Consider the following 23766-nt stretch of genomic DNA (forward strand, 5'->3'; position numbering starts at 1 on the left):
TGTATTGTTTAGTGTTGTGTTGTGGCATGCATCAAAATAATTTGGGGTTTGCCCCATCATGATTTMCATGCTAATATTGCATCCGATTATGAATAAATACAGTTTGACACTTCTACTATTACCTGGCGGACTTTTATTTTTTAATTTCCGAAAATCCGTGAACCGGAAGTATTGTTTTAGTGTTGCTGACGATACTTGTAGACTCGGCGTTTCTTACATCGGAAACGAAACAGACTATTTCTGCATGGCAATGTTGTGAGCAAACACATAGTATACTGCATAGTTCCCGTATATCGAGTTGAGAGAACATATTTTGATAGTGGGCGAGGGACAATCTTGGGTTCGGTACACGGGCATGGCAACAGTCGAGAATGATCCGACGGCGAGCGAAGGCGGTGCCGCAGCATTCTCGGTGGTCCACAGTCCTATCTGGAGCGAATATCAACTTCGAAAGTATCCTTTCCAGACCAGACCGATACCCAGACTCTCTCACACGGATCCTAGAGCGGAGATGCTCATAAACAACGAGGTAAAGTGACAAGTCATGACAATTCATATGCACTGTCAGTTTCCTGTTCGAGTCTGACAGCTAACTCGAACTGGAACCTAAGTTAGTGTTCAGTGAGACAAAACGGTTAGCTAGTCATTACCTCCAACTTGTATCCTGTATGTTGTGGTAAGGTACCCAAATGTCCTCCCAACTGAATCAGCTGGGCAAGCTAGTCCAACTAACTAACGTTAACTAGCTAAGAATATTTTAGCGATCCTCGCCAAATGAGCCATGTTACAATTCCCTATTATGGGTTAACCTTATTGGCGCAGGGTGTCAGCCTTTCACGCTGGAGACCTGAGTTTGATCCCACGCCCTCCGTTAGCTACACTGCTGTCTGAAGTGGGATGGTACCGTGAGGCCATCGGAATGCATGGGTGGACGTGTGAAGGGGCTTAAAAGAAAGTCGAAGCATGGAAAAGTTCCTTCCCGTTTGGAGGGGGCAGTGTAGCCAGCCTCAATATATGAGCCATGTTACAATTCCCACCAAGTGGGTTAATCCTATTGGCGCTATACCTTTCACGCCGGAGACCCGGGTTTGCTTCCTGTTCCCTCCGTTTGCTACAATATGTTGACGGTCACAGCGCTCCCCCCCCCCATTAACCCAGGTTTGTGCTGCATGGATTAAATATCATGTAAGAGAGACCCCACCTGGTCTGGGTAATAGTGGACAAGTCCAGTGTTCTTCAAACTTGGCCCTGGGGTCCTACACAGAATGTGCAGTTCCTGTACTGATTTATTAAGGCAGGGCTTGATGATCAGTTGATTAGGTGAAACGTGTTTTTGATGCTGGACTGGAACACAAGCTTGGCTTTAGGCTACACTCTGTGGGTCCCCAGAACCAAGACCAGAGAACACTGGACTTTACATGGAAGTCTGCATAGCAATGCCACTCTGAAGTGCAGATAATCAGTTTRGTCTACCATAGCCTAGTTTATTTTCATAGGTAGCAAATGAAGCAGACTTTTCTCCTGTCCTATACAGTTTTTCAACCAGGTAATCTGGACTATTATCTGTTCAATAATAAAAAAGATCATACCTCCACCTGAATGCGTCTCACCAAAAGTCAGTCTGCATTTCCTAGAGCTGATATGTCGTGGGTTCCCATGAAATTATATTGGCTAGTTGATTTATAACGTGGCCTAAATTACAGAGAGCTGCAACAGTTATACCCTGGGCAATTCCACAGTAACATAATTGCTCTGAGACTTCGATTTTTCAATTAAAATGTATGCCAAACAAAAACAATTGACACTGAAAATGTTACAAAAACACATTTAGTGAAAAAACTGTGCATATGCAAAGTTTGGGTAACAGAAACCACGTTTCCAAAAACTCAGGTAAATATCTGCTCCAAATTAAGATTCAAATATGTTTGCAGAAAGAATGGGGGGTCAGCTATGTTTTGACACCTTGAGTTTGAATTTTTGTATTTTTTTCATGAAGTGGATTTGCACCCGTTAACAGAATTTCATCATGGGTCCCTGATCTGTACTACACAGAAATGCATAATTTTGGATATGAATCAGGGTAATGCATAATTATGGATATGAATCAGGGTTTCCGTTATGAAAATGTGGCGCCGGACAACGTGATCGGTAAGATTTTAATTGACCGGCCATTTGAGAAATTTACCGGACGCATATGCATTGGGTGCATAACCCATTAGGGCGTCTACCCATGGTGATCAGAATGACATAAATCACATTTAGATTATGGTAATGCATCTTAACAGAACATGCAACTCATGTAATGAAGCAGCCAATTAAACATCATTTTCAAACATTTGTCAAAATGCAATTAATGTGAAAACACCATTCTAAACTGCACACCTGATAGCGGTTCCATATGTGACAGCAGCCCAGCCTCACATTCAATTCGCGCATATATGACAGAGATTAAATTTAGAAAGAGGGGGAATCTAAAGATGCAACAACTGGATCGGTTGCTAATATGACTAGGATTGTTCCCATGGCTTCTGGACAACAAAATAAAGTTTATATAGAAACTAAAAGAACAGGAGATAAAATGGCATATTATATAATTACTCCTGTCTATACAGAAGTAATTAAATCTTTCAAAATATTTGCCAGAAATCATCACAGCCACAGAGGATTTGAGAATAATTAGCTTGTTATTATTTTTTTTTGTTGTTGCTATGGACTGTTTAAAATCGCAAGCTCGTAGACCTATGCCTATTTGGGAAGCATGCAATTTGCGCAGCGCGCATTGCAATTCGCCTAGCTGGTTATTGAGCTGTCAGAGAAAAGCATCTAAAATATGTGTGATGTGTCTTGAGTATAATTTTAAAATGTTGAGACAAGAAGAGTGGTGTGTGGCGACGGTATAGGCAAGTCTCTCTCCAGACTTGCACATTCATTGTTTCATTTTCATCACATTAAAAAAACACAGTTCCTCTGGCTGCCACTAGTCTTGATCAACTACAAATGTCCCTTGTTTAATCAACATTTTTGAAGTTATTCCATCAAAATGATTTTGTGGTAARTTTATCAAATTTTTGGTAATTTAGAAAAAGTTATAGATATAATCCAATGAAGTTAGATCCATATTTGTATCTATTTTTTATATACATTTAGGGAAGCCATAAGATAAATCATCCACTTGTTTAGATGTTAAAAAAAAAGAAAAAAAAAGAGAAAAAAAGACTACTTTTTTTTATTTAACCAGGTAGGCCAGTTGAGAACAAGTTCTCATTTACAACTGCAACCTGGCCAAGATAAAGCAAAGCAGTGCGACATAAACAACAACACAGAGTTACACATGGAATAAACAAAAGTACAGTCAATAATAGAATAGAAAAATCTATATACAGTGTGTGCAAATGTAGTAAGACAATAAATAGGCCATAGTGGGGAAATAATTTCAATTGAGCAATTAAACACTGGAGTGATGGATGTGTTGAAGATGAATGTGCAAGTAGAGATACTGGGGTGCAAAGGAGCAAAAAAAGAAATAACAATATGGGTATGAGCCATTTGGGTGGGCTATTTACAGATGGGCTGTGTACATGTGCAATGATCGGTAAGCTGCTCTGACAGCTGATGCTTAAAGTTAGTGAGGGAGATATAAGACTCCAGCTTCAGGGAATTTTTTTATTTTTTATTTTTTGCAATTCGTTCCAGTCRTTGGCAGCAGAGAACTGGAAGGAAAGGTGGCCAAAGGAGGAGTTGGCTTTGGGGATGACCAGTGAAATATACCTGCTGGAGCGCGTGCTACGGGTGGGTGCTGCTATGGTGACCAGTGAGCTGAGATAATGCGGGGCTTTACCTAGCAAAGACTTATAGATAACCTGGAGCCAGTGGGTTTGGCGACGAATATGAAGCGAGGGCCAGCCAACGAGAGCATACAGGTCGCAGTGGTGGGTAGTATATGGGACTTTAGTGACAAAACGGAAATCACTGTGATAGACTACATCCAATTTGCTGAGGGGTAGGGGTCCAGGTTTTTGCAGCTCTTTCAGAACATCAGCTATCTGGATTTGGGTGAAGGAGAAATGGGGGAGGCTTGGGCAAGTTGATGTGGGGGGTGCAGAGCTGTTGACCAGGGTAGGAGTAGCCAGGTGGAAAGCATGGCCAGCCGTCGAAAAGTTCTTATTGAAATTCTTGATTATTGTAGATTTGTCAGTGGTGACAGTGTTTCCTAGCCTCAGTGCAGTGGGCAGCTGGGAGGAGGTGCTCTTATTCTCCATGGACTTTAGTGTCCCAGAACATTTTGGAGTTTGTGCTATAGGATGCAAATKTATGTTAGGAAAGCAAAGGCTAGCTTTTTCAAACTGCCTGTCTATTTTGGTTTCTAACTTCCCTGAAAAGTTGCATATCGCGGCGGCTATTTGATGCTAATGCAGTACGCCACAGGATGTTTTTGTGCTGGTCAAGGGCAGTCAAGTCAAATCAAATCAAATTTTATTTGTCACATACACATGGTCAGCAGATGTTAATGCGAGTGTAGCGAAATGCTTGTGCTTCTAGTTCCAACAATGCAGTAATAACCAACGAGTAATCTAACCTAACAATTCCACAACTACTACCTTATACACACAAGTGTAAAGGGATAAAGAATATGTACATAAAGATATATGAATGAGTGATGGTACAGAGTGGCATAGGCAAGATGCAGTAGATGGTATAAAGTACAGTATATACATATGAGATGAGTAATGTAGGGTATATAAACATAAAGTGGCATAGTTTAAAGTGGCTAGTGATACATGTATTACATAAAGATGGCAAGATGCAGTAGATGATATAGAGTACAGTATATACATATACATATGAGATGAGTAATGTAGGGTGTGTAAACATTATATTAAGTGGCATTGTTTAAAGTGGCTAGTGATACATTTTTACATAAATTTCCATCAATTCCCATTATTAAAGTGGCTGGAGTTGAGTCAGTGTATGTTGGCAGCGGCCACTAAATGTTAGTGGTGGCTGTTTAACAGTCTGATGGCCTTGAGATAGAAGCTGTTTTTCAGTCTCTCGGCCCTGCTTTGATGCCACTGTACTGACCTGCCTTTGGATGATGACGGCGTGTACAGGCAGTGGCTCGGGGGTTGTTGTCCTTGATGATCTTATGGCCTTGCTGTGACATCGGGTGGTGTAGGTGTCCTGGAGCAGGTAGTTTGCACCCGGTGATGCGTTGTGCAGACCTCACTACCCCCTGAGAGCCTTACGGTTGTGGGCGGAGCAGTTGCCGTACCAGGCGGTGATACAGCCCGACAGGATGCTCTCGATTGTGCATCTGTAGAAGTTTGTGAGTGCTTTTGTTACAAGCCGAATTTCTTCAGCCTCCTGAGGTTGAAGGTATTGCGCCCCCTTCACAACAGCTGTCTGTGTGGGTGGACCAATTCAGTTTGTCCGTGATGTGTACACCGAGGAACTTAAAACTTACTACCCTCTCCACTACTGTCCCATCGATGTGGATCAAGGGCTATATCTGTTCTTAGTTTACATTTTTTTGAACGGGGCATGATTATTTAATATGGTGAGGAAAACACTTTTAAAGAATAACTAGGCATCCTCTACTGACTGAATGAGGTCAATATCCTTCCAGGATACCCGGGACAGGTCTATTAGAAAGGCCTGCTTGCTGAAGTGTTTTAGGGAGCGTTTGACAGTGATGAGGGGTGGTCGTTTTACCGCGGACCCATTACAGACGCAGGCAGTGATTGCTGAGATCCTGGTTGAAGACAGCAGAGGTGTATTTAGAGGGCAGGTTTGTCAGGATGATATCTATGAGGGTGTCGTGTTTACAGATTTAGGGTTGTACCTGGTAGGTTCCTTGATAATTTGTGTGAGATTGAGGGCATCTAGCTTAGATTGTAGGACGGCCGGGGTGTTGAGCATGTCCCAGTTTAGGTCACCTAACAGTATGAACTCTGAAGATAAATGGGGGGCAATTAATTCACATATGGTGTCCAGGGCACAGCTGGGGGCTGAAGGGGGTCTATAACAAGCAGCAACAGTGAGATTTATTTCTGGAAAGGTGGATTTTTAAAAGTAGAAGCTTGAACTGTTTGGGCACAGACCTGGATAGCATGACAGAACTCTGCAGGCTGTCTCTGCAGTAGATTGCAACTCCACCCCCTTTGGCAGTTCTATCTTGGTGGAAAATGTTGTAGTTGGATGGAAATTTCAGAATTTTTGGTGGCCTTCCTTAACTAGGATTCAGACACGGCTAGGGCATCCGGGTTGGCGGAGTGTGCTAAAGCAGTGAATAAAACGAACTTAGGGAGGAGATTTCTGATGTTAACATTAGAGGTCGACCGATTATGATTTTTAACGCCGATACCGGTTATTGGAGGACCAAAAATAGCTAATACCGATTAATCGGCCGATTTTTATATATATATTTGTAATAATGACAATTACAACAATACTGAACACTTATTTTAACTTAATATAATACATAAATAAAATCTATTTAGTCTCAAATAAATAATGAAACATGTTCAATTTGGTTTAAATAATGCAGAAACACAGTGTTGGAGAAGAAAGTAAAAGTGCAATATGTGGCATGTAAAAAAAAAAGCTAACGTTTAAGTTCCTTGCTCAGAACATGAGAACATATGAAAGCTGGTGGTTCCTTTTAACATGAGTCTTCAATATTCCCAGTTAAGAAGTTTTAGGTTGTAGTTATTATAGGAATTTAAAGGACTATTTCTGTCTATACCATTTGGATTTCATATACCTTTGACTATTGGATGTTCTTATAGGCACTATAGTATTGCCAGCCTAAYCTCGGGAGTTGATAGGCTTGAAGTCATAAACAGAGCTGTGCTTCAAGCATTGCGAAGAGCTGCTGGCAAACGCAGGAAAGTGCTGTTTGTATGAATGCTTACGAGCCTGCTGCTGCCTACCACCGCTGAGTCAGACTGCTCTATCAAACCATTGACTTAATTATAATATAATAAACACACAGAAATACGAGCCTTAGGTCATTATATGGTCAAATCCGGAAACTATCATTTCGAAAACAAAACGTTTATTCTTTCAGTGAAATACGGAACCGTTCCGTATTTTATCGAACGGGTGGCAACCCTAAGTCTAAATATTGCTGTTACATTGCACAACCTTCAATGTTATGTCATAATTAAATTCTGGCAAATTAATTACTGTTTTTGTTTGGAAAAAATGGTTCACACAGTTCGCAACGAGCCAGGCGGCCCAAACTGCTGCATATACCCTGACTCTGCTTACACTGAACGCAAGAGAAGTGACACAATTTCCCTAGTTAATATTGCCTGCTAACATGCATTTCTTTTAACTAAATATGCACGTTTAAAAAAATAAACTTGTGTATTGATTTTAAAAACGGCATGGATGTTTAGGGTTAGGTACATTGGTGCTACGATTGTGCTTTTTTCGCGAATGCGCTTTTGTTAAATCATCACCCATTTGGCGGAGTAGGCTGTGATTCGATGATAAATTAACAGGCACCACATTGATTATATGCAACGCAGGACAAGCTAGTTAAACTAGTAATATCATCAACCATGTGTAGTTAACTAGTGATTATGTTTAGATTGATTGTTTTTTTATAAGATAAGTTTAATGCTAGCTAGCAACTTACCTTGGCTCCTTGCTGCACTCGTGTAACAGGTGGTCAGCCTGCCACGCAGTCTCCTCGTGGATTGCAATGTAATCGCCATAATCGGCGTCCAACAATGCTGATTACCGATTGTTATGAAAACTTGAATTCGGCCCTAATTAATCGGCTGACCTCTAGTTAACATGCATGAAACCAAGGCTTTTACGGTTACAGAAGGCAACAAATGATAGCGCCTGGGGAATAGGACCGGAACTGGGGGCTATAGGGCCTGGGTTAACCTCTACATCACCAGAGGAGGAGTAGGATAAGGGTACGGCTAAAGGCTATAAGAACTGTTCATCGAGTGCGTTGGGTACAGAGAATAAAAGGAGCAGATTTCTGGGCTTGGTAGAATAGATTCAGGGCATAATGTACAGACAATGTTATGGTAGGATGTGAGTACAGTGGAGGTAAACCTAAGCGTTGAGTGACRATGAGAGAGGTTTCGTCTCTAGAGGCACCAGTTAAGCAAGGTGAGGTCTCCGCATGTGTGTGGGGTGGGACAAAAGAGCTATCTAAGGCATTTTGAGCGGGACTGAGGGCTCTACTGTGAAATATAACAATAAGAACTAGCCAAGACAGCAGTGGACAAGGCATATTAACATTAGAGAGAGGCATAAAGCAATCACAGGTGTTGATCAGGAGAGCTAAGACGACAACGGGTAAATGGTGATGAAGAGGCTGGGGCAGTGTCGACAATAAAGGGTCCAGGCCAATTGGCAAAGGAGGTATTGTAGCCCTAGAATTAGCTGGTATATGGGCCTAGCTCGAGGCTAGCTGGTGCTTGCTTCGGGACAGAGCCGTTAGCTAACAGTAGCCACTTGTTTGCAGCTAGCTAGCTGCGATGATCCGGTGTAATGATCCAGAGCGGCAGGAATCCGGTGATGTGGTAGAGAGAAGCAGTCCGATATTCTCTGGGTTGATATTGCGCTGTGCAGACTGGCAGGTGTTGTCCGAGCTAAGGCTGGCTGGTGACCGAGAAAAAGGTGTAGCTCCTGATGGAAGTTCCAGTTATAAGGAATAAAAATAGCAGATCCGTACCACATTGGGTGAGGCGGGTTGCAGGAAAGTATATTTAGTTAATAGATAGAAAGTGAGTTTAAGATATATACGAAAAGACCGGCTATTTACACGGGATAAGACAAAGACAGACACACATGTCCTACTGCTATTCCATCTTGGATCCAACATTTTTGAGTATGGGGCTGTCCCCTGGGGAATCTCGCCCCTTTCTAGCTGTAATGTAGGCACTGGCTAACTAACAACCTCACTAGCAGAAAGTCACTAGCAGAGGTGAAATAAATATTGCCAGCTAGTTTGCATAAGTTAACGTCTGCTAGCATAGCTAACTTGTCCCCAGTTAGCAGGGTTAGGACTAGGGTTAGGGTCAGAATAGGGGTTAGGTTAGGCTCAGAATAGGAGTTGGGTTCAGATTAGGGGTCAATTCTTCACTGTTTCTAAAATACTTTTCAAATGAGAGTTTACAAGAAAATATCTGATCGTGGTGGCTATGGTAAAGAGGCGCTTGGTTTTGCCCTGAATGCAATTGAAAATGGGCAGGGTATTAAGGCAGCTACCCGTGCCTTTAATGTGCTACACAAATCTCTGAGGCGCCACCGAGACAAGCAGGTCAAAACCCCAGGCCACAGGAGGCGATATCTAGGAAAAGAAAGGCGGAGTCGGCTACAGTCCTAACAGCCTCACACCAAAAGAGGTTCCTGGAAGACAAGGGAAAAAAAGAGAGAAGGAAGAAAGCAAAGGGAGAAAGAAACCCGTGACACTGAAGAAAGCTGTGGCGCAACTGAAAAAGTTTTTCCAGGTTCCAAAACCACCACAAAATGCCATTGTGTTAGGCTATTGTGAAATGTTTTAATGTGTGTGTGTGTGTGTTTAATCAATATTTAATCAGTTATATTCCAATGCATTTGTATATTTCTTTAAATTAATATTACAAACTATAAAAAAAAAGAAAAAAGTTTGCTCTTAAATTTCATTAAAAATCTTGCCTTATTCAAATGAGTTTAATTTAACTGTACGTAAGGGAGTGTAAGGAAAAGGTCAAATAAAGAATTGATGTGCTGGTGAGGTGAAAAAGAAATAGGAACACTTCTGTGAAACTCTATGGCATCTTCCGGGGGGGAGCAATTTACCCCAGGGAGGGGTGCATTTTACCCAGGTAGCTGGGCAAAATGCCCCTTTACTAAAAAATACATTTTATTATGTCAACTGTAGCCATTTATTTTCCTTTATAGTTTGTTACTCTGAGCGTGGCCATCATCCACCTACAATTTTTTCCCACAAACTTTGCTTTTTTGTGTCAGCAATTAGACATTGATTTTAGGGGGGTGTCTAACCCCATGTTACCCTACCGTTACCCTACCGTTAATCCCCATCATTTGGTTACATTAATTTATGTTAATGCATGTATTACTTAGTCATTTTCCGTTCTCATTCTCGGAGTGGAAAYGTTGTTTGCAGGGTTCACAACCTGCTACACTTGTGAGAAACAAGTTTGGGTTTATTTCATAACCATCATTTACGAGATTTGTACGTTTTTTCATTGTCTTTTGTTTGGAGTGCTCCATGTGAGCATGTGTCTGGTTTCTCTGTGTTGATAATGTTGAGGGAGCGCGCACGCATAGAAGTACCTGGCCTCCTGCGCGGAAWTGTAGGAACGTGTTTAAAAATAAATAAAAAATTACATCCATTGTGAATTACAATATTTGACATTACAACTATAGTCCCTTACAGTAAGTTATTTGAAAAATATTTCCAACAATCTCCCCCTTGATAATCACCAATCCTCGGTGTGAAAGAGCAATGGATGTTATAGGCTATGAGTTCCATGCGTTCATTTCTTTAGCTGCCAATGGATCACGGTGTATCAGTGTCCATATGGCAGAGGCTGGTGATCTTGCATTAGTTTTAACTTTTAGATTTTTATCATTTTAACTAAGATTTTTATGAATAACCAGGTGACAATGATTTTAAGAAACAAAAACGTTATTATTGAAAAAAAAAGCATGGAGAAAAAAAAGCACTTATGAAAATCATAACAAGCTAATTCTAAGCTTCCCCATCTTGAATCTCACCCGCCGCCTATCAAGTCCTTATAAAATAATTGCCTCCATGTTTCCATGGTCGAAGTTTGCCTATAGGCTACTTTTAAGCAAGGTAAGACATGTCTCATAATATTAAATTAAACATTCAGGTTTCAAACAATTAAGTATGCTTTCAAAATGCGTATTGTCTCTATCTTATGTTGTAAAGTTGTGGGTGATGCGCTGATAGCCTGGTGCCTGAACTTGAATGGTGAATGGGAGGCGCACTTCAATTACCAGTTGAGAAATAAAAATAGTAGCTGTTTTTAATCGTGCACCAAAACAGTTTAACACGTGATTTGCATTTAGAATTGTTGTGCAATCAATGGGCTTATAAAAGCACATTTTACTCCAGCTGCAGGAGAAATACCGTTCAAAATAGGCTCTGTATGCTGTGATGTGCTGTGTTGGATAAATAAGATGCATGATGACTAACGGAAATACACACAAGGCAATTKAATTCCACTAAATTATGCTAATTAACCTATAGACCGATAAGCATGACGGTCAAATCTATTTATATTGACTGGTATCATCTAACGGAAACCCTTGATATGAATATCATTCTCTTCATGGTAATGTATCCTAAATAGGTACAAAAATATACAATATCCTCCTTTGCTTATTTGGCTATTGTTCTACACACTGGCTATTATTTTAATGATCTCCGCTGCCAAACAAAATCAAATTTGGTTAGTCCGGACCAAATCTGAACCAATCACAGACCTCTGTTTCACAAGTTTGGACATCAAAGTATTTTATTTTACTAGGCTAGTCAGTTAAGAACAAATTCTTATTTTCAATGAGGGCCTAGGAACAGTGGGTTAACTGCCTTGTTCAGGGGCAGAACAACAGATTTGTACCTTGTCAGCTCGGGGATTCGATCTTGCAACCTTTCGGTTACTAGTCCAACGCTCTAGGCTACGCTGCCGCCGTATAGCACAGTAGAACTCAGTAGAGTGCAGAAAGTACAGTAGAGTACAGAACAATAGCTTAGAATACAGTTCAGTACAGACAAGTAAGAGTTTAGTTCAGTACATTCTAGTGTGGTCTACATTAACCTTTTTAGCTACTTGTCCTTTGGACTAGTAGGACAGATTTTTTTACTTGTCTTAAAGCTCAAGCCACTTGTCCAAAAATAAAAAATACTCTGTAACACCATAGGTCGAGAAAGTGACTAAAAATGTGCATCCGGAGGACACTCTTGAGGCAATTCTGATCGGAGTAGCCTAATTGTTTGATGTTGTGATTTATGTGTTATTATTTTTACTTATCCATTCGGACAACTTAAATCTATGATCTACTTGTCTGACAATTTTTTAAATATTTTTTATTGCCCCGTGCAGGCGGACAAGCATTTAATGTCGACCCCTGAACTGTGTACTGTACCAGCCCAACCTCACATTCAATTGCAGCTTGACTGTACTGAACTCTACTCCACTTTATTCTACTGTGAAGCACTGCCACAACACATAATATTTTACCACAAGCACTGCAGCAGAAGCAAACTCCTTCCTCTACTTTTTCTCCACGTGATAAGTCGAGTTTCCCCAAGAAGCTGTGAAGCGCTGGGGAAGCTGTGAAGCCAGCTGTAGCCTATTGCATGATTGTTTGAGTAAGTTGATCAAAAATGTGAAACAATGTTGTGTATGTTAACTATTGCCTGATAATGTATATTAGTCTGTCATTAAATGTGTATTCTGCTTTTCATTAAATCATGTATGGCTACAAATTGTGTGTATATACATTCCTTCATGTGGGCAGAATATATGTATGGCTACACAATTTGTATGTACATTTGTTCATATGGTTATATAAAGGCTGAAGGCTAAAAACAACCAATATCTAGTTTCTACAATGTATTTTCGTTTTAAATAATATATTTTCATTTGATCTAGTTTTTACACTATCCATTAACACCAACCATTCACTATAAAACCTTTCTTTATCAACAAAAAAGCTTAGCAAAATACAAARAATKATGGGGCAAAAATAAATGTGCCTAAAACATTTATTTTCAAATAACCAAAAAATACAACAACAATAAGAGTAGGCTACATGACAATGCAGTGCCATGAAAACAAAAAGAAGTTCAGGAACACGTTTTCCAAGAATGTGCTAAATGTTCTGGTTTAATAAGGATTTTTGAGTCATTGAAAGGGTTGAAGTGTCCAGGCTAGGTGCTCATTTTTCTCAGATGGATTTTGGATTATTCACAACTGCAACTTGAAATTGTATGCAGGGTCAAAGCCAATTTATTCTTGATCCGAAAATGTGGTCAGAAGCGCTGTATGGATGGTGTGATGCAATTGCGGAGCCTCCGGGGGGCATGCTTTGCACCCCACAAATGTTGTAACAATGCGGAGGGCTTCATATAGTGCTGCATTGACATGATTGATTGATGGTAGGTGAGGCCTGTATAAACACAAACTCACTTCCTTGACAACTTCCTTCACAACAGCTCTGCGCTGCTCTGATAAGCGCAAGACGTATGAATGCTCTGACTTCTGCAGAGGCTGTATCCCCGTAAATGCTGCACAGCCAATGCAGAAGTTGGATTGACCATGCAGCGCCTTTTAAGACTCCAGCCGTTCAGTTGTGGTGTACTCCTCCTGAACCAGTAACTTCAGATCCTTCTGTTGCTTGCGGTAGCGGGGTCTTTGCTGTGGTGGAGAAACACCAACAAGTTGCTGCTCCATTCTCATTTCACTTCTTTGCTGCTGTCATTGCAATGCCTTGATGAACTTCCAAATGGTGGGGGTGGGTAGCGCCAAGATTTACCAAAAATGTTCCATGCCAGTCCTCCACTCCGTTGTTGGTCTTCGCCAAGTCTTGCAGGACAGCATCTTAGCAGTTCCATAATTCTGAAAAAAAAAAAAAGATCAAGCAGATTAGGGACCATGTTATTGGCCTTGGGCATGCTGTCATCAATAATAAGAATAATAGTCATTTGTGTTAAACAAGATATACGGTACCTATGGGAAACATTGGCAACCCATGTTGCCTGAAAGTGTATCAGTCAAACGTTTGGACACACCTACTCATTCTAGAGTTTTTCTTTATTTTGACTATTTTCTGCATTGTAGAATAATAGTAAAGATGTCAAAACTATGAAATAACACATGGAATCATGGGGATCATTTCATTAGAGTTACCAGCCTCAGAAATTGCAGCCCAAATACATGCTTCGCAGAGTTCAAATATCAGACACATCTCAACATCAACTGTTCATAGGAAACTGCGTGAAATCAGGCCTTCATGGTCGAATTGCTGCAAAGAACCACTACTAAAGGACACCAATAATAAGAAGAGACTTGCTTGGGCCAAGAAACACGAGCAATGGACATCTGTCCTTTGGTCTGAGTCCAAATTTGAGATTTTGGGGTTCCAACCGCCGTGTCTTTGTGAGACGCAGAGTAGGTGAACGGATGATCTCCACATGTGTGGTTCCCACCGTGAAGCATGGAAGAGGAGGTGTGGAGGTGCTTTGCTGCTGACATTGTTGGTGACTTATTTAGATTTCAAGGCACACTTAACCAGCATGGCTACCACAGTATTCTGCAGCAATACGCCATCCCATCTGGTTTGCGCTTAGTGAGACTATCATTTGTTTTTCAACAGGACAATGACCCAACACGCCTCCAGGCTGTGTAAGGGCTATTTGACCTAGAAGGAGAGTGATGGACTGCTGCAGATGACCTGGCCTCCACAATCACCTGACCTCAACCCAATTGAGATGGTTTGGGATGAGTTAGACTGCAGAGTGAAGGAAAAGCAGCCAACAAGTGCTCAGCATGTGTGTGAACTCCTTAAAGAACATTCCAGGTGAAGCTGGTTGAGAGGATGCCAAGAGTGTGCAAAGCTGTCATCAAGGCAAAGGGTGGCTGCTTTTGAAGAATATAAAATATATATTTATTTGTTTATCACTTTTTTGGTTACTACATGATTCCATATGTGTTATTTCATAGTTTTGATGTCTACAAATAACTAAAAACCCCTTCAATGAGTAGGTGTTTCCAAACTTTTGACTTTTACTGTATGTCAGGAGCTCCTCCAGTTGATGTTCCTGGCACTGAAAGAACCGTGTATCCAGCGTAACTTGGAGATAACCCCGTCATTGAACGTTATGCAACCGCGGCATTCGAAAGCATCAAATTCGGTGCACTTCCAGAAGGACTTATTTGTGCTCTGTCGTTTCCATCTGTAGGTGTAGCCTTCATGCCTTCAGGGCTCCCGAGTGGCGCAGCGGTCTAAGGCACTGCATCTCAGTGCAAGAGGCGTCACTGCAGTCCCTGGTTCGAATTCAGGCTGCATCACATCCGTCCGTGATTGAGAGTCCCATAAGGCGGTGCACAATTGGCTCAGCGTCGTCCGGGTTTTGCTGGGATAGGCCGTCAATGTAAATATTTGAATTATATATATTTAATAAAAATATGAAATTCCCCTGGTTATGAAACTCTGATGTCCCGGTTGCTTGTTCTGACCTCTAAGAATAATGAATGCTGAGGGTAGCAGTGCAAGGTATTTTTTAGCAGAATATTATTATTATTGGCATATGAACGACTTGCAATTAGATTGCTGGAYAATCAAAGCCATCCATCCAACCCATTTATACGGATCTGCCAGTTCAAAGAGGACAGTTTCAAAGGTAATGGATTGGGCCTATTTATTGTTCAATAGCAGCATACATTTGCGTTCATTCTCTAAAGTCTAGCCTACTTTACTGTTTGTCTGCCTCTCTTGGTGAGAATCTTAAGTTAAAAAAATACTAAAATAGGCTCCTTCAGGTTGTGCCTTATTATTCACCTGAGTGTCCTCGCCAGCCAGGGTACAACATTCCAATGTTGAAGTCTTGTGACTCTCTGGCATATTMTTTTTCTTGAAAATTGGAACAATGGTAGAGATGGACAAATACTGATTTCAAAACAAAATGGACTACATTCTCATTCATATTATCAGGACATGAGGTGAGTATCACAATAATTTTAAAAGATGTCCTTGCCTTAAAGTTGCACCTCGGGTAGATCTTCAGTATAGCCAATAGCAGGGATGGGGAACTCAAGTACTCGGGGCCGGAGTGGTGTCACACTTTCCCCCCATCCGTAATCAACACAGCTGATTTAAACTAATTGCATTGCTGGGGCAAAAGTGTGACACCAGTCAGGCCCCAGAAGACTGGAGGTGCCCATCCATGGCCTATAGAGTCAACTCAATATGGTATTCCTGGGTCCTTATTCAGCWATTTTTTTTATTAGAATCATGCTGACATGAGCAGTGTGAGGCCAGTTGCCTCTGTGATCCAAATATAGCTTTTTGAGAGAAAGTGGGAAAGTACGAAAAGGATGGTGGTCCCACTTACGACCTGTGGTGAACTCGGATGGGGGAGGAGGAGGGATTGAGTCTTGACCAGAAACGGAGCAATAATGGCTAGGAGGTGAATGAGTTGTTTTGGGTCGGGTCTGATAGCTTGTAAAGCACAATGTTCAAACGCCATGATGTCATGTCACAACAATATTGGAAAAAGCAACTGTTTTCGTCAGCTGTATGATTCAGATTTGGGCTATTGTGTCATGGCACAGATATGGGGAAGGGTACCAAAAAAGTTCTGCAGCATTGAAGGTCCCCAAGAACACAGTGGCCTCCATCATTCTTAAATGGAAGAAGTTTRGAAGCACCAAGACTCTTCATAGAGCTGGCCCAACTGAGCAATTGGGGAGAAGGGCCTTAGTCAGGGAGGTGACCAAGAACCCGATGGTCACTCTGACAGAGCTTCAGATTTCCTCTGTGGAGATGGGAGAACCTTCCAGAAGGACAACCATCTCTATAGCACTCCACCAATCAGACCTTTATGGTAGAGTGGCCAGACGGAAGCCACTCCTCAGTAAAAGGCACATGACAGCCTGCTTTGAGTTTGGCAAAAGGCACCTAAAGGACTCTCATGAGAAACAAGATTATCCAGTCTGATGAAAGCAAGATTGTGTGTCAGGGACTGGGAGACTAGTCAGGATCGAGGCAAAGATGAACGGCGCAAAGTACAAAGAGATCCTTGATGAAAACCTGCTCCAGAGCGCTCAGGACCTCAGACTGGGGCGAAGGTTCACCTTCCAACAGGACAATGACCCTAAGCACACAGCCAAGACAACRCAGCAGTGGCTTTGAGACAAGTCTCTGAATGTCTTCGAGTGGCCCAGCCAGAGCCTGAACTTAAACCCGATCGAACATCTCTGGAGACACCTGAAAATAGATGTGCAGCAATGCTCCCCATCCATCCTGACAGAGTTTGAGAGGATCTGCAGAGAAGAATGGAAGAAACTCCCCAACTACAGGTGTGCCAAGCTTGTAGTGTCATACCCAAGAAGACTTGAGCCTGTAATCGCTGCCAAAGGTGCTTCAAGAAAGTACTGAGTAAAGGGTCTGAATACATATTTAAATGTCATTTCAGTTTTTTATATTATTGATAAATTTGCAAAAAAAAATTAAACCTGTTTTTGCTTTAGCATTACGTGTGTAGATTTTTTTTTTTAAAGCTGTAACTTAACATTTGTAAAAAGTCAAGGTCTGAATACTTTCCAAAGGCACTGTATGTCTATTACTATTAGTAATGCATGTATGTGTTCACAAATTATGCAAAAAGGTTTCATGCATTTTATTGAATTAAATGCAATTTTTGCTTGCTTCAGTCCTATATTATAAGTAATGGTTAGATCATGCAGTCTTTGCATGTATGCTGTTTTTGTTAATGTGATAAAGCTTAATTCCATCCATTTCTGTTATTCTAATCTTATCTAACATGTCCTACTTTTTTTGTTTCCAGGAACCATTGGTTTTAACAGACACCAATCTAGTGTATCCGGCTCTGAAGTGGGACGTCCCGTACCTGCAGGAGAACATTGGGAGCGGGGACTTCTCTGTGTACATTGCGGAAAACCACAAATTCCTCTACTATGATGAGAAGAAAATGGCCAACTTTGAGAACTTTTCACCCAAGTCTCGACGGATAGACATGAAATTCTCTGATTTTGTGGAGAAAATGGAGAAAACGCAGGAAGAGGGAGGAGACGAGAGGTAATATTTTTGTCTAAATGGGTAGGTATATGTCCTGCTGCATTTGAGCTAGGTCCTTAGGGACAGTTGATTAGAAAGATTCTACATTTTCTCAATGCTGAATAAAAAATGTAACGCTATCCAGTCTAGGTGTTTACATTGCTGGTGTGCTGGCAAGTGCTCAGCAGTGGAAAGTAAAGTGTGAATCCAGTGAAATCTAATGCAGGAACTGAAATAGATAGCTGTGGAGAATGAATAAGCGTTTTACGTCGGCACCTTGGGAACACTTTGTACCACTCTCACCTGACTGAGTTACTTGGCCTGGGACACACGCACTCACTCATATCACTTACTGCACGGAGCCCCTTCCTTAGAACTACTGATTGCTGCTTGTGTCCACGTTCTGTAGATTTATTCAGTCAAATTAAGTTTGCTGTCAAATTTAAGTTTGTACTGTTGTGGTGGTTTTGTGCAAAGATTCCTTTCGAACATTTGTTGCATGGCAATACTGTTTTTTGATTCTGATTTAAATCATTATTTGTGGTTTGGAAAGGAATGCTTTCCTGAGCCGAGAGGAAGGTTTATATTGGCAAAACAAGCTTTAATTTCCTGATGCACGTAATCTTCCTGAGTACACTTGACTCCTGATGCAAACTCCTGTGGAAGTGCTTTTCAGTTCAACTGTCCCTATTCAATTACATTCCTCTTAATTTCTCTATCGGTGTACACCACTGAGTTTACAGCAGCACAAATATTTATTTTTAAATTAAGGCATATTTTTTTTGGGGGGGGGGACAATTTTCCCATCCTTAAATTTGGAATAAACCAAGGCTTTGATTTCTGGTCCAACAGATGTAAAAGGGGTCTTAGAAAACATCTACAAGAAAGTCTTAAATGTGTTAGAAATACAAAAAACACTATTGTTGAAGTTGAGACTTGCCTACTAATATAAACTTCTATATTTAATTTTGCAAAAATGATTTGCCTGCTGTAAGTTAAGGGCTAGGCGTCCCGCCAGCGGGACACCTGCCGACAATTTCCGGTGAAATTGGAGGGCGTGCAATTCAAATAAATAATCATAAAAATTATGGATATTAAACATTTAGGTATATACAAGTGTCTTATATCGGTTAAAAGCTTAAAGTCTTCATCTAACTGCATTGTCCGGTTTACAATAGGCTTTACAGCGAAAGCATGCCATGCGATTGTTTGAGGACGGCGCCCCACATCAAAATATTTTTCAACCAGCACAGGCTTCATAAAATCACAAATAGCGATTTTAAATATTCACTTTTTTAAAATCTTCCTCTGATTTGCAATCCAAAGGGTCCCAGCTACAACATGCATGGTCGGTTTGTTAGATAAAATCCTTCTTTATATCCCAAAAAGTCAGTTTAGTTTGCGCCATCGATTTGAGTAATCCACTCGTTCAACGTGCAGAAAAAGGAATCCAAAAAGCTACCGCTATGTTAAAACAAGTCAAAATATGTTTCTATTTAATCCTCAGGTACCCTAAAATGTAATTAAACTGTAATATTTCATACGGAAAGAAGTATGTTCAATAGAAAAGCAAAATTAGCATGTGCGCGTCCTCTTCGTTTCCAACTCTGACTCCCAGTACTATAACTCAAAATTCTTCCTTGTTTGGGAAGCTGAAACCTTGAACAAAGACTGTTGACATCTAGTGGAAGCCATAGGAATTGCAATCTGGGAGCTGGATTTGGATATGACCTTGTATGTTCCATTGGAAGAGCATGGGCTCTCAAACCAACCAGAATTTTTTTTTTTTTCCTTTGGACTTTCTCCTACCATATCAATTGTGTTATAGTCTCAGACATTAACATTTATACAAACTTCAAAGTGTTTTCTATCCAATGGTACCAATTTATATGCATATCCTGGCTTCTGGACCTGAGTAACAGGCAGTTTACTTTGGTGCCGTTGGTCAGACAGGAAGTGGAGAAAAATAGACCCTAGCCTGAAGAAGTTTTAATTTAAAAAAATATTGCCTAGTGTCTAGTCATTCTCTTACAAAAAACCCACGTCTTTAAGATATTTTCAAATTTCTCTCCYTCATGAGGGAGGATAAAAAAAGTTCACAGAAGTAACAAGTAAAGGTAGACCTAACAATTAGTTAGTGTTTTTAAAAATAAATAACGATTTTGTTCATGATTTGTTAAGTGATTAAAACTTGTCATTCTGTTACAAAATCCGTAACAGAATGACAGAAAATCTGTAACTAAATGACTGCAATTGAATTGGCTAAAATGGGAAATCACAGTCACAAACCACAGTTGGGCCACCTGCTGCTGTCCTCCCTTCCACTGGCATGCTGTTACAGTGCCTTCAGAAAGCATTCACACCTCTTTTTTAAATGGATTCAATCAATATTTTGTCACTGGCCTACATGCACAAGTCAAAGTGGAATTATGTTAAAAAATATATTTTACTAATTAATGAAATAATGTCTTGAGTATTCAACCCCTTTCGTTATGGCAAGCCTAAGTAAGTTCAGGAATTAACATTTGCTTAACAAGTCGCATAATAAGTTGCATGGACTTTGTGCGCAATAATAGTGTTTAACATGATTTTTGAATGACTACCTCATCTCTGTACCCCACACATACAGATAATTGTAAGGTCCCTCAGTCGAGCAGTGAATTTCAAACCCAGATTCAATCACAAAGACCAGGGAGGTTTTCCAATGCCTCGAGAAGAAGGGAATCTATTGGTAGATGGTTAAATGAAAACAAAAAAAAGTGGCAAGCCTAAATAAGATCAGGTGTAAAAAGGTGCTTAACAAGTCACATAATAAGTAATAGTGTTTAACATGATTTTTAATGACTTCCTCATCTCTACCCCACACMCAAAATTATCTGTAAGGTCCCTTCAAAYACAGATTCAACCACAAAAACCAGGGATGTTTTCCAATACATCGCAAGGGCACCTATTGGTAGATGGGTAAAAATAACAAAATCCCTTTGAGCATGGTGAAGTTATTAATTCAACTTTGGATGGTGTATCAATACACCCAGTCACCACAAAGATACAGGTGTCCTTCCTAACTCATTTGCCGGACAGGAAGGAAACAGCTCAGATTTAATCACGAGGCCAATGGTGACTTGAAATTGTTACAAGAGTTTAATGACTGTGATAGGAGAAAACTGAGGATGGATAACAACATTGTAGTTACTCCAGAATGCTAGCCTAAATGASAGCAGAAGGAAGCCTGTACAGAATTGTTTTAAAATCAGTGGAAATTGTTGAAAGTAGAACTTGTGCATAGAGTTGTATGTTTTCTTTAACTTTGCAATCAGGTTAGTTCCCCCTCAAAAAGCACAAGAAAGAGGATTTCAACCCCCACCATCTCAGATTGTTCTGAAATAATTGCTGTAGCTAGTAACAGATACGATTAGCATTCCTGAAACATTATTTTGTTTAAATATAATTTGATCTCTGAGAAATTAAGCTAATTGTTTGCACCCAAATTGGCTTTTTTAATTTATAGGATTCAATATACATATTACCCAACATCCGATTTTGGACCAAACTACTTCTTACCAATGAGTAAGACATGAGGAATATCCCAAAATTCTAAAGTCACACGCGGACCCCGCACACCCAATGCTATCCCACCCCAACAACCAGTATACAATATCAGTTCTCTGTTTGACAAGTGGTATGAAGCTTTGGCTTGGAGTATTGCTTCTCCATACTATGTAATGTATTCCCTGTGAATCTGGTGATGTTTTTCTCCCCCTGTTCAGAGAAATTAGTCATTTGAATTCACTTGCATTATTTACCATAAAGTAGTGTGAAGAACCAGGTTTTGACCACTAGATACCTTTGTTTCTGCTATACCGCCACACTCATTTATACATTTTTCTGGTCTCTTGTGTTTATGAAATACACTATATATACAAAGTATGTGGACATCCCTTCAAATCGGTGGAGTCAGCTATTTCAGCCACACCCGTTGCTGACAGGTGTATAAAATTGAGCACACAGCCATGCAATCTCCATAGGGAAGCATTGGCAGTAGAATGGCCTTACTGAAGAGCTCAGTGACTTTTATCGTGTCCCCGTCATTGAATGCCACCTTTCCAACAAATATATTTGTCTAATTTCTGCCCTGCTAGAGCTGCTCTGGTCAACTGTAAGTGCTGTTATTGTGAAGTGGAAACATCTAGGAGAAAAAACTGCTCAGCCACAAAGTGATAGGCCACACAAGCTCACAGAATGGGACCCCTGAGTGCTGAAGTACGTAGCGTGTAAAAATTGTCTGTCCTCAGTTGCAACACTCACTTCCGAGTTCCAAACTGCCTCTGAAAGCAACATCAGCAGAAGAACTGTTCGCCAGGAGCTTCATGAAATGGGTTTCCATGGCCGAGCAGCCGCATACAAGCCTAAAATGACCATGCGCAATGTCAAGCGTCGGCTGGAGTGGTGTAAAGCTTGCCGCCATTGGACTCTGGAGCGATGAATTACGCTTCACTATCTGGAAGTCCAATGAAAGAATCTGGGTTTGGCGGATGCCAGGAGAATGCTACCTGCCCCAATGCATAGTGCCAACTGTAAAGTTTGGTGGAGGAGGAATAATGGTCTGGGGCTGTTTTTAATGGTTCAGGCTAGGCCCCTTAGTTCCAGTGAAGGAAAATCTTAACGCTACTGCATGACATTCTAGACAATTCTGTGCTTCCAACTTTGTGGCAATAGTTTGGAGAAGGCCCTTTCCTGTTTCAGAATGACAATGCCCCCGTGCAAAAAGCGAAGTCCATGCAGAAATGGTTTGTCGAGATCGGTGTAGAAGAAYTTGACTGGCCTGCACAGAGACCTGACCTCAACCCCATCGAACACCTTTGGGATGAATTGGAAAGCTGACACCGAGTAAGGCCTAATCGCCCAACATCAGTGCCCGAGCTCACTAATGCTCTTGTGGCTGAATGGAAGCAAGTCCCTGCAGCAATGTTCCAACATCTAGTGGAAAGCCTTCCCAGAAGCTTGGAGGATGGTATAGTTGCAAAGGGGGGACCAACTCCATGTTGACCCCCCATGTTGATTTTGGAATGAGATGTTCGACAAACAGGTGTCCACATACTTTTGGTCATGTGGTGTAGATCACAATATTTCCATTGCACCTTTGGGTAGAAAACCGATAGAATTGTCGCATTATGAATATAAATTGTTGTCATCCATACAATTCAAGCCAGTCCTCCATGAAAGCAACTCCGTTTGACCTAAGTTTGACCTAATAACAGCCTAATACTTCAACCCAACTCTCCTTGAATAGTCCAACAAGTGGCCGCTCTCTGGGAAGGCTATCCCTGTGCAATTCTCATATGAAGACTTTTCCTAGAAGCCCAAAACTTTGATGGAGAAATGGGCTAGGGACAAAAATGTTGTAACAACCCTGATAAAATAATTTCATGGCAGTCTTATGCTTTTAAAGACAGTTATCAGGAAACCACTCTATATGTATTGTGATTAGTGACATTTGGTTTGCTTGTTCACCAGGAATGGTCTAACAGTGACTAATCCAGACATTTTCTGAAGGGAATAAACCACACACAAAGGGTCTGTTTCCTGGACACAGATTAAGTTTAAAAGAAGGACAAACTGATTTGCTTTCATGGACGACTGCCTTGAATTGTTAGGATGACCACAATTTATTTTCATCATGAGTCAAATCTATTGGTTTTCTACCCAAAGATGCAAAGGAAAGGTTGTGATCTAGGCCTATTTAATAAACACAAGACCAGCAAAATGGATGAAAGTGTGGCGGTATAGCAGAAACAGCGCCATCTAGTAGGGATTGAATTAGCTTTCAGAAATCTGCATTTACAAAACGCAGACCATTTAAAGAAATATGCGTTTTAAACCATTTCACCTACGTTTTATATTGAAAGTCAAGTGTTTTCTTTGCTTTAGTAGAGATAAGGGGCGTGCAACTATAGTTTTTCT

General features: G+C 40.8%; 1 protein-coding gene across 2 annotated transcripts in view; it reads left to right on the forward strand.

The window, feature by feature from the left end:
• Positions 1-200: 200 nt before the first annotated feature.
• LOC111977452 (hypoxia-inducible factor 1-alpha inhibitor-like) overlaps positions 201-23766 on the forward strand; it is a 45024-nt gene continuing 21458 nt past the window's right edge. For both annotated transcript variants that reach the window (XM_024006886.2, XM_024006887.2), the window contains exons 1-2: positions 201-529; positions 17576-17826. In XM_024006886.2, coding sequence (XP_023862654.1) covers positions 356-529; positions 17576-17826 — 425 coding nt within the window. In that variant the 5' untranslated portion in view covers positions 201-355. The remainder of the gene's footprint in view (positions 530-17575; positions 17827-23766) is intronic.

The sequence above is a fragment of the Salvelinus sp. IW2-2015 genome, linkage group LG18, assembly GCF_002910315.2.
Source record: "Salvelinus sp. IW2-2015 linkage group LG18, ASM291031v2, whole genome shotgun sequence".
Classification (NCBI taxonomy): domain Eukaryota; kingdom Metazoa; phylum Chordata; class Actinopteri; order Salmoniformes; family Salmonidae; genus Salvelinus; species Salvelinus sp. IW2-2015.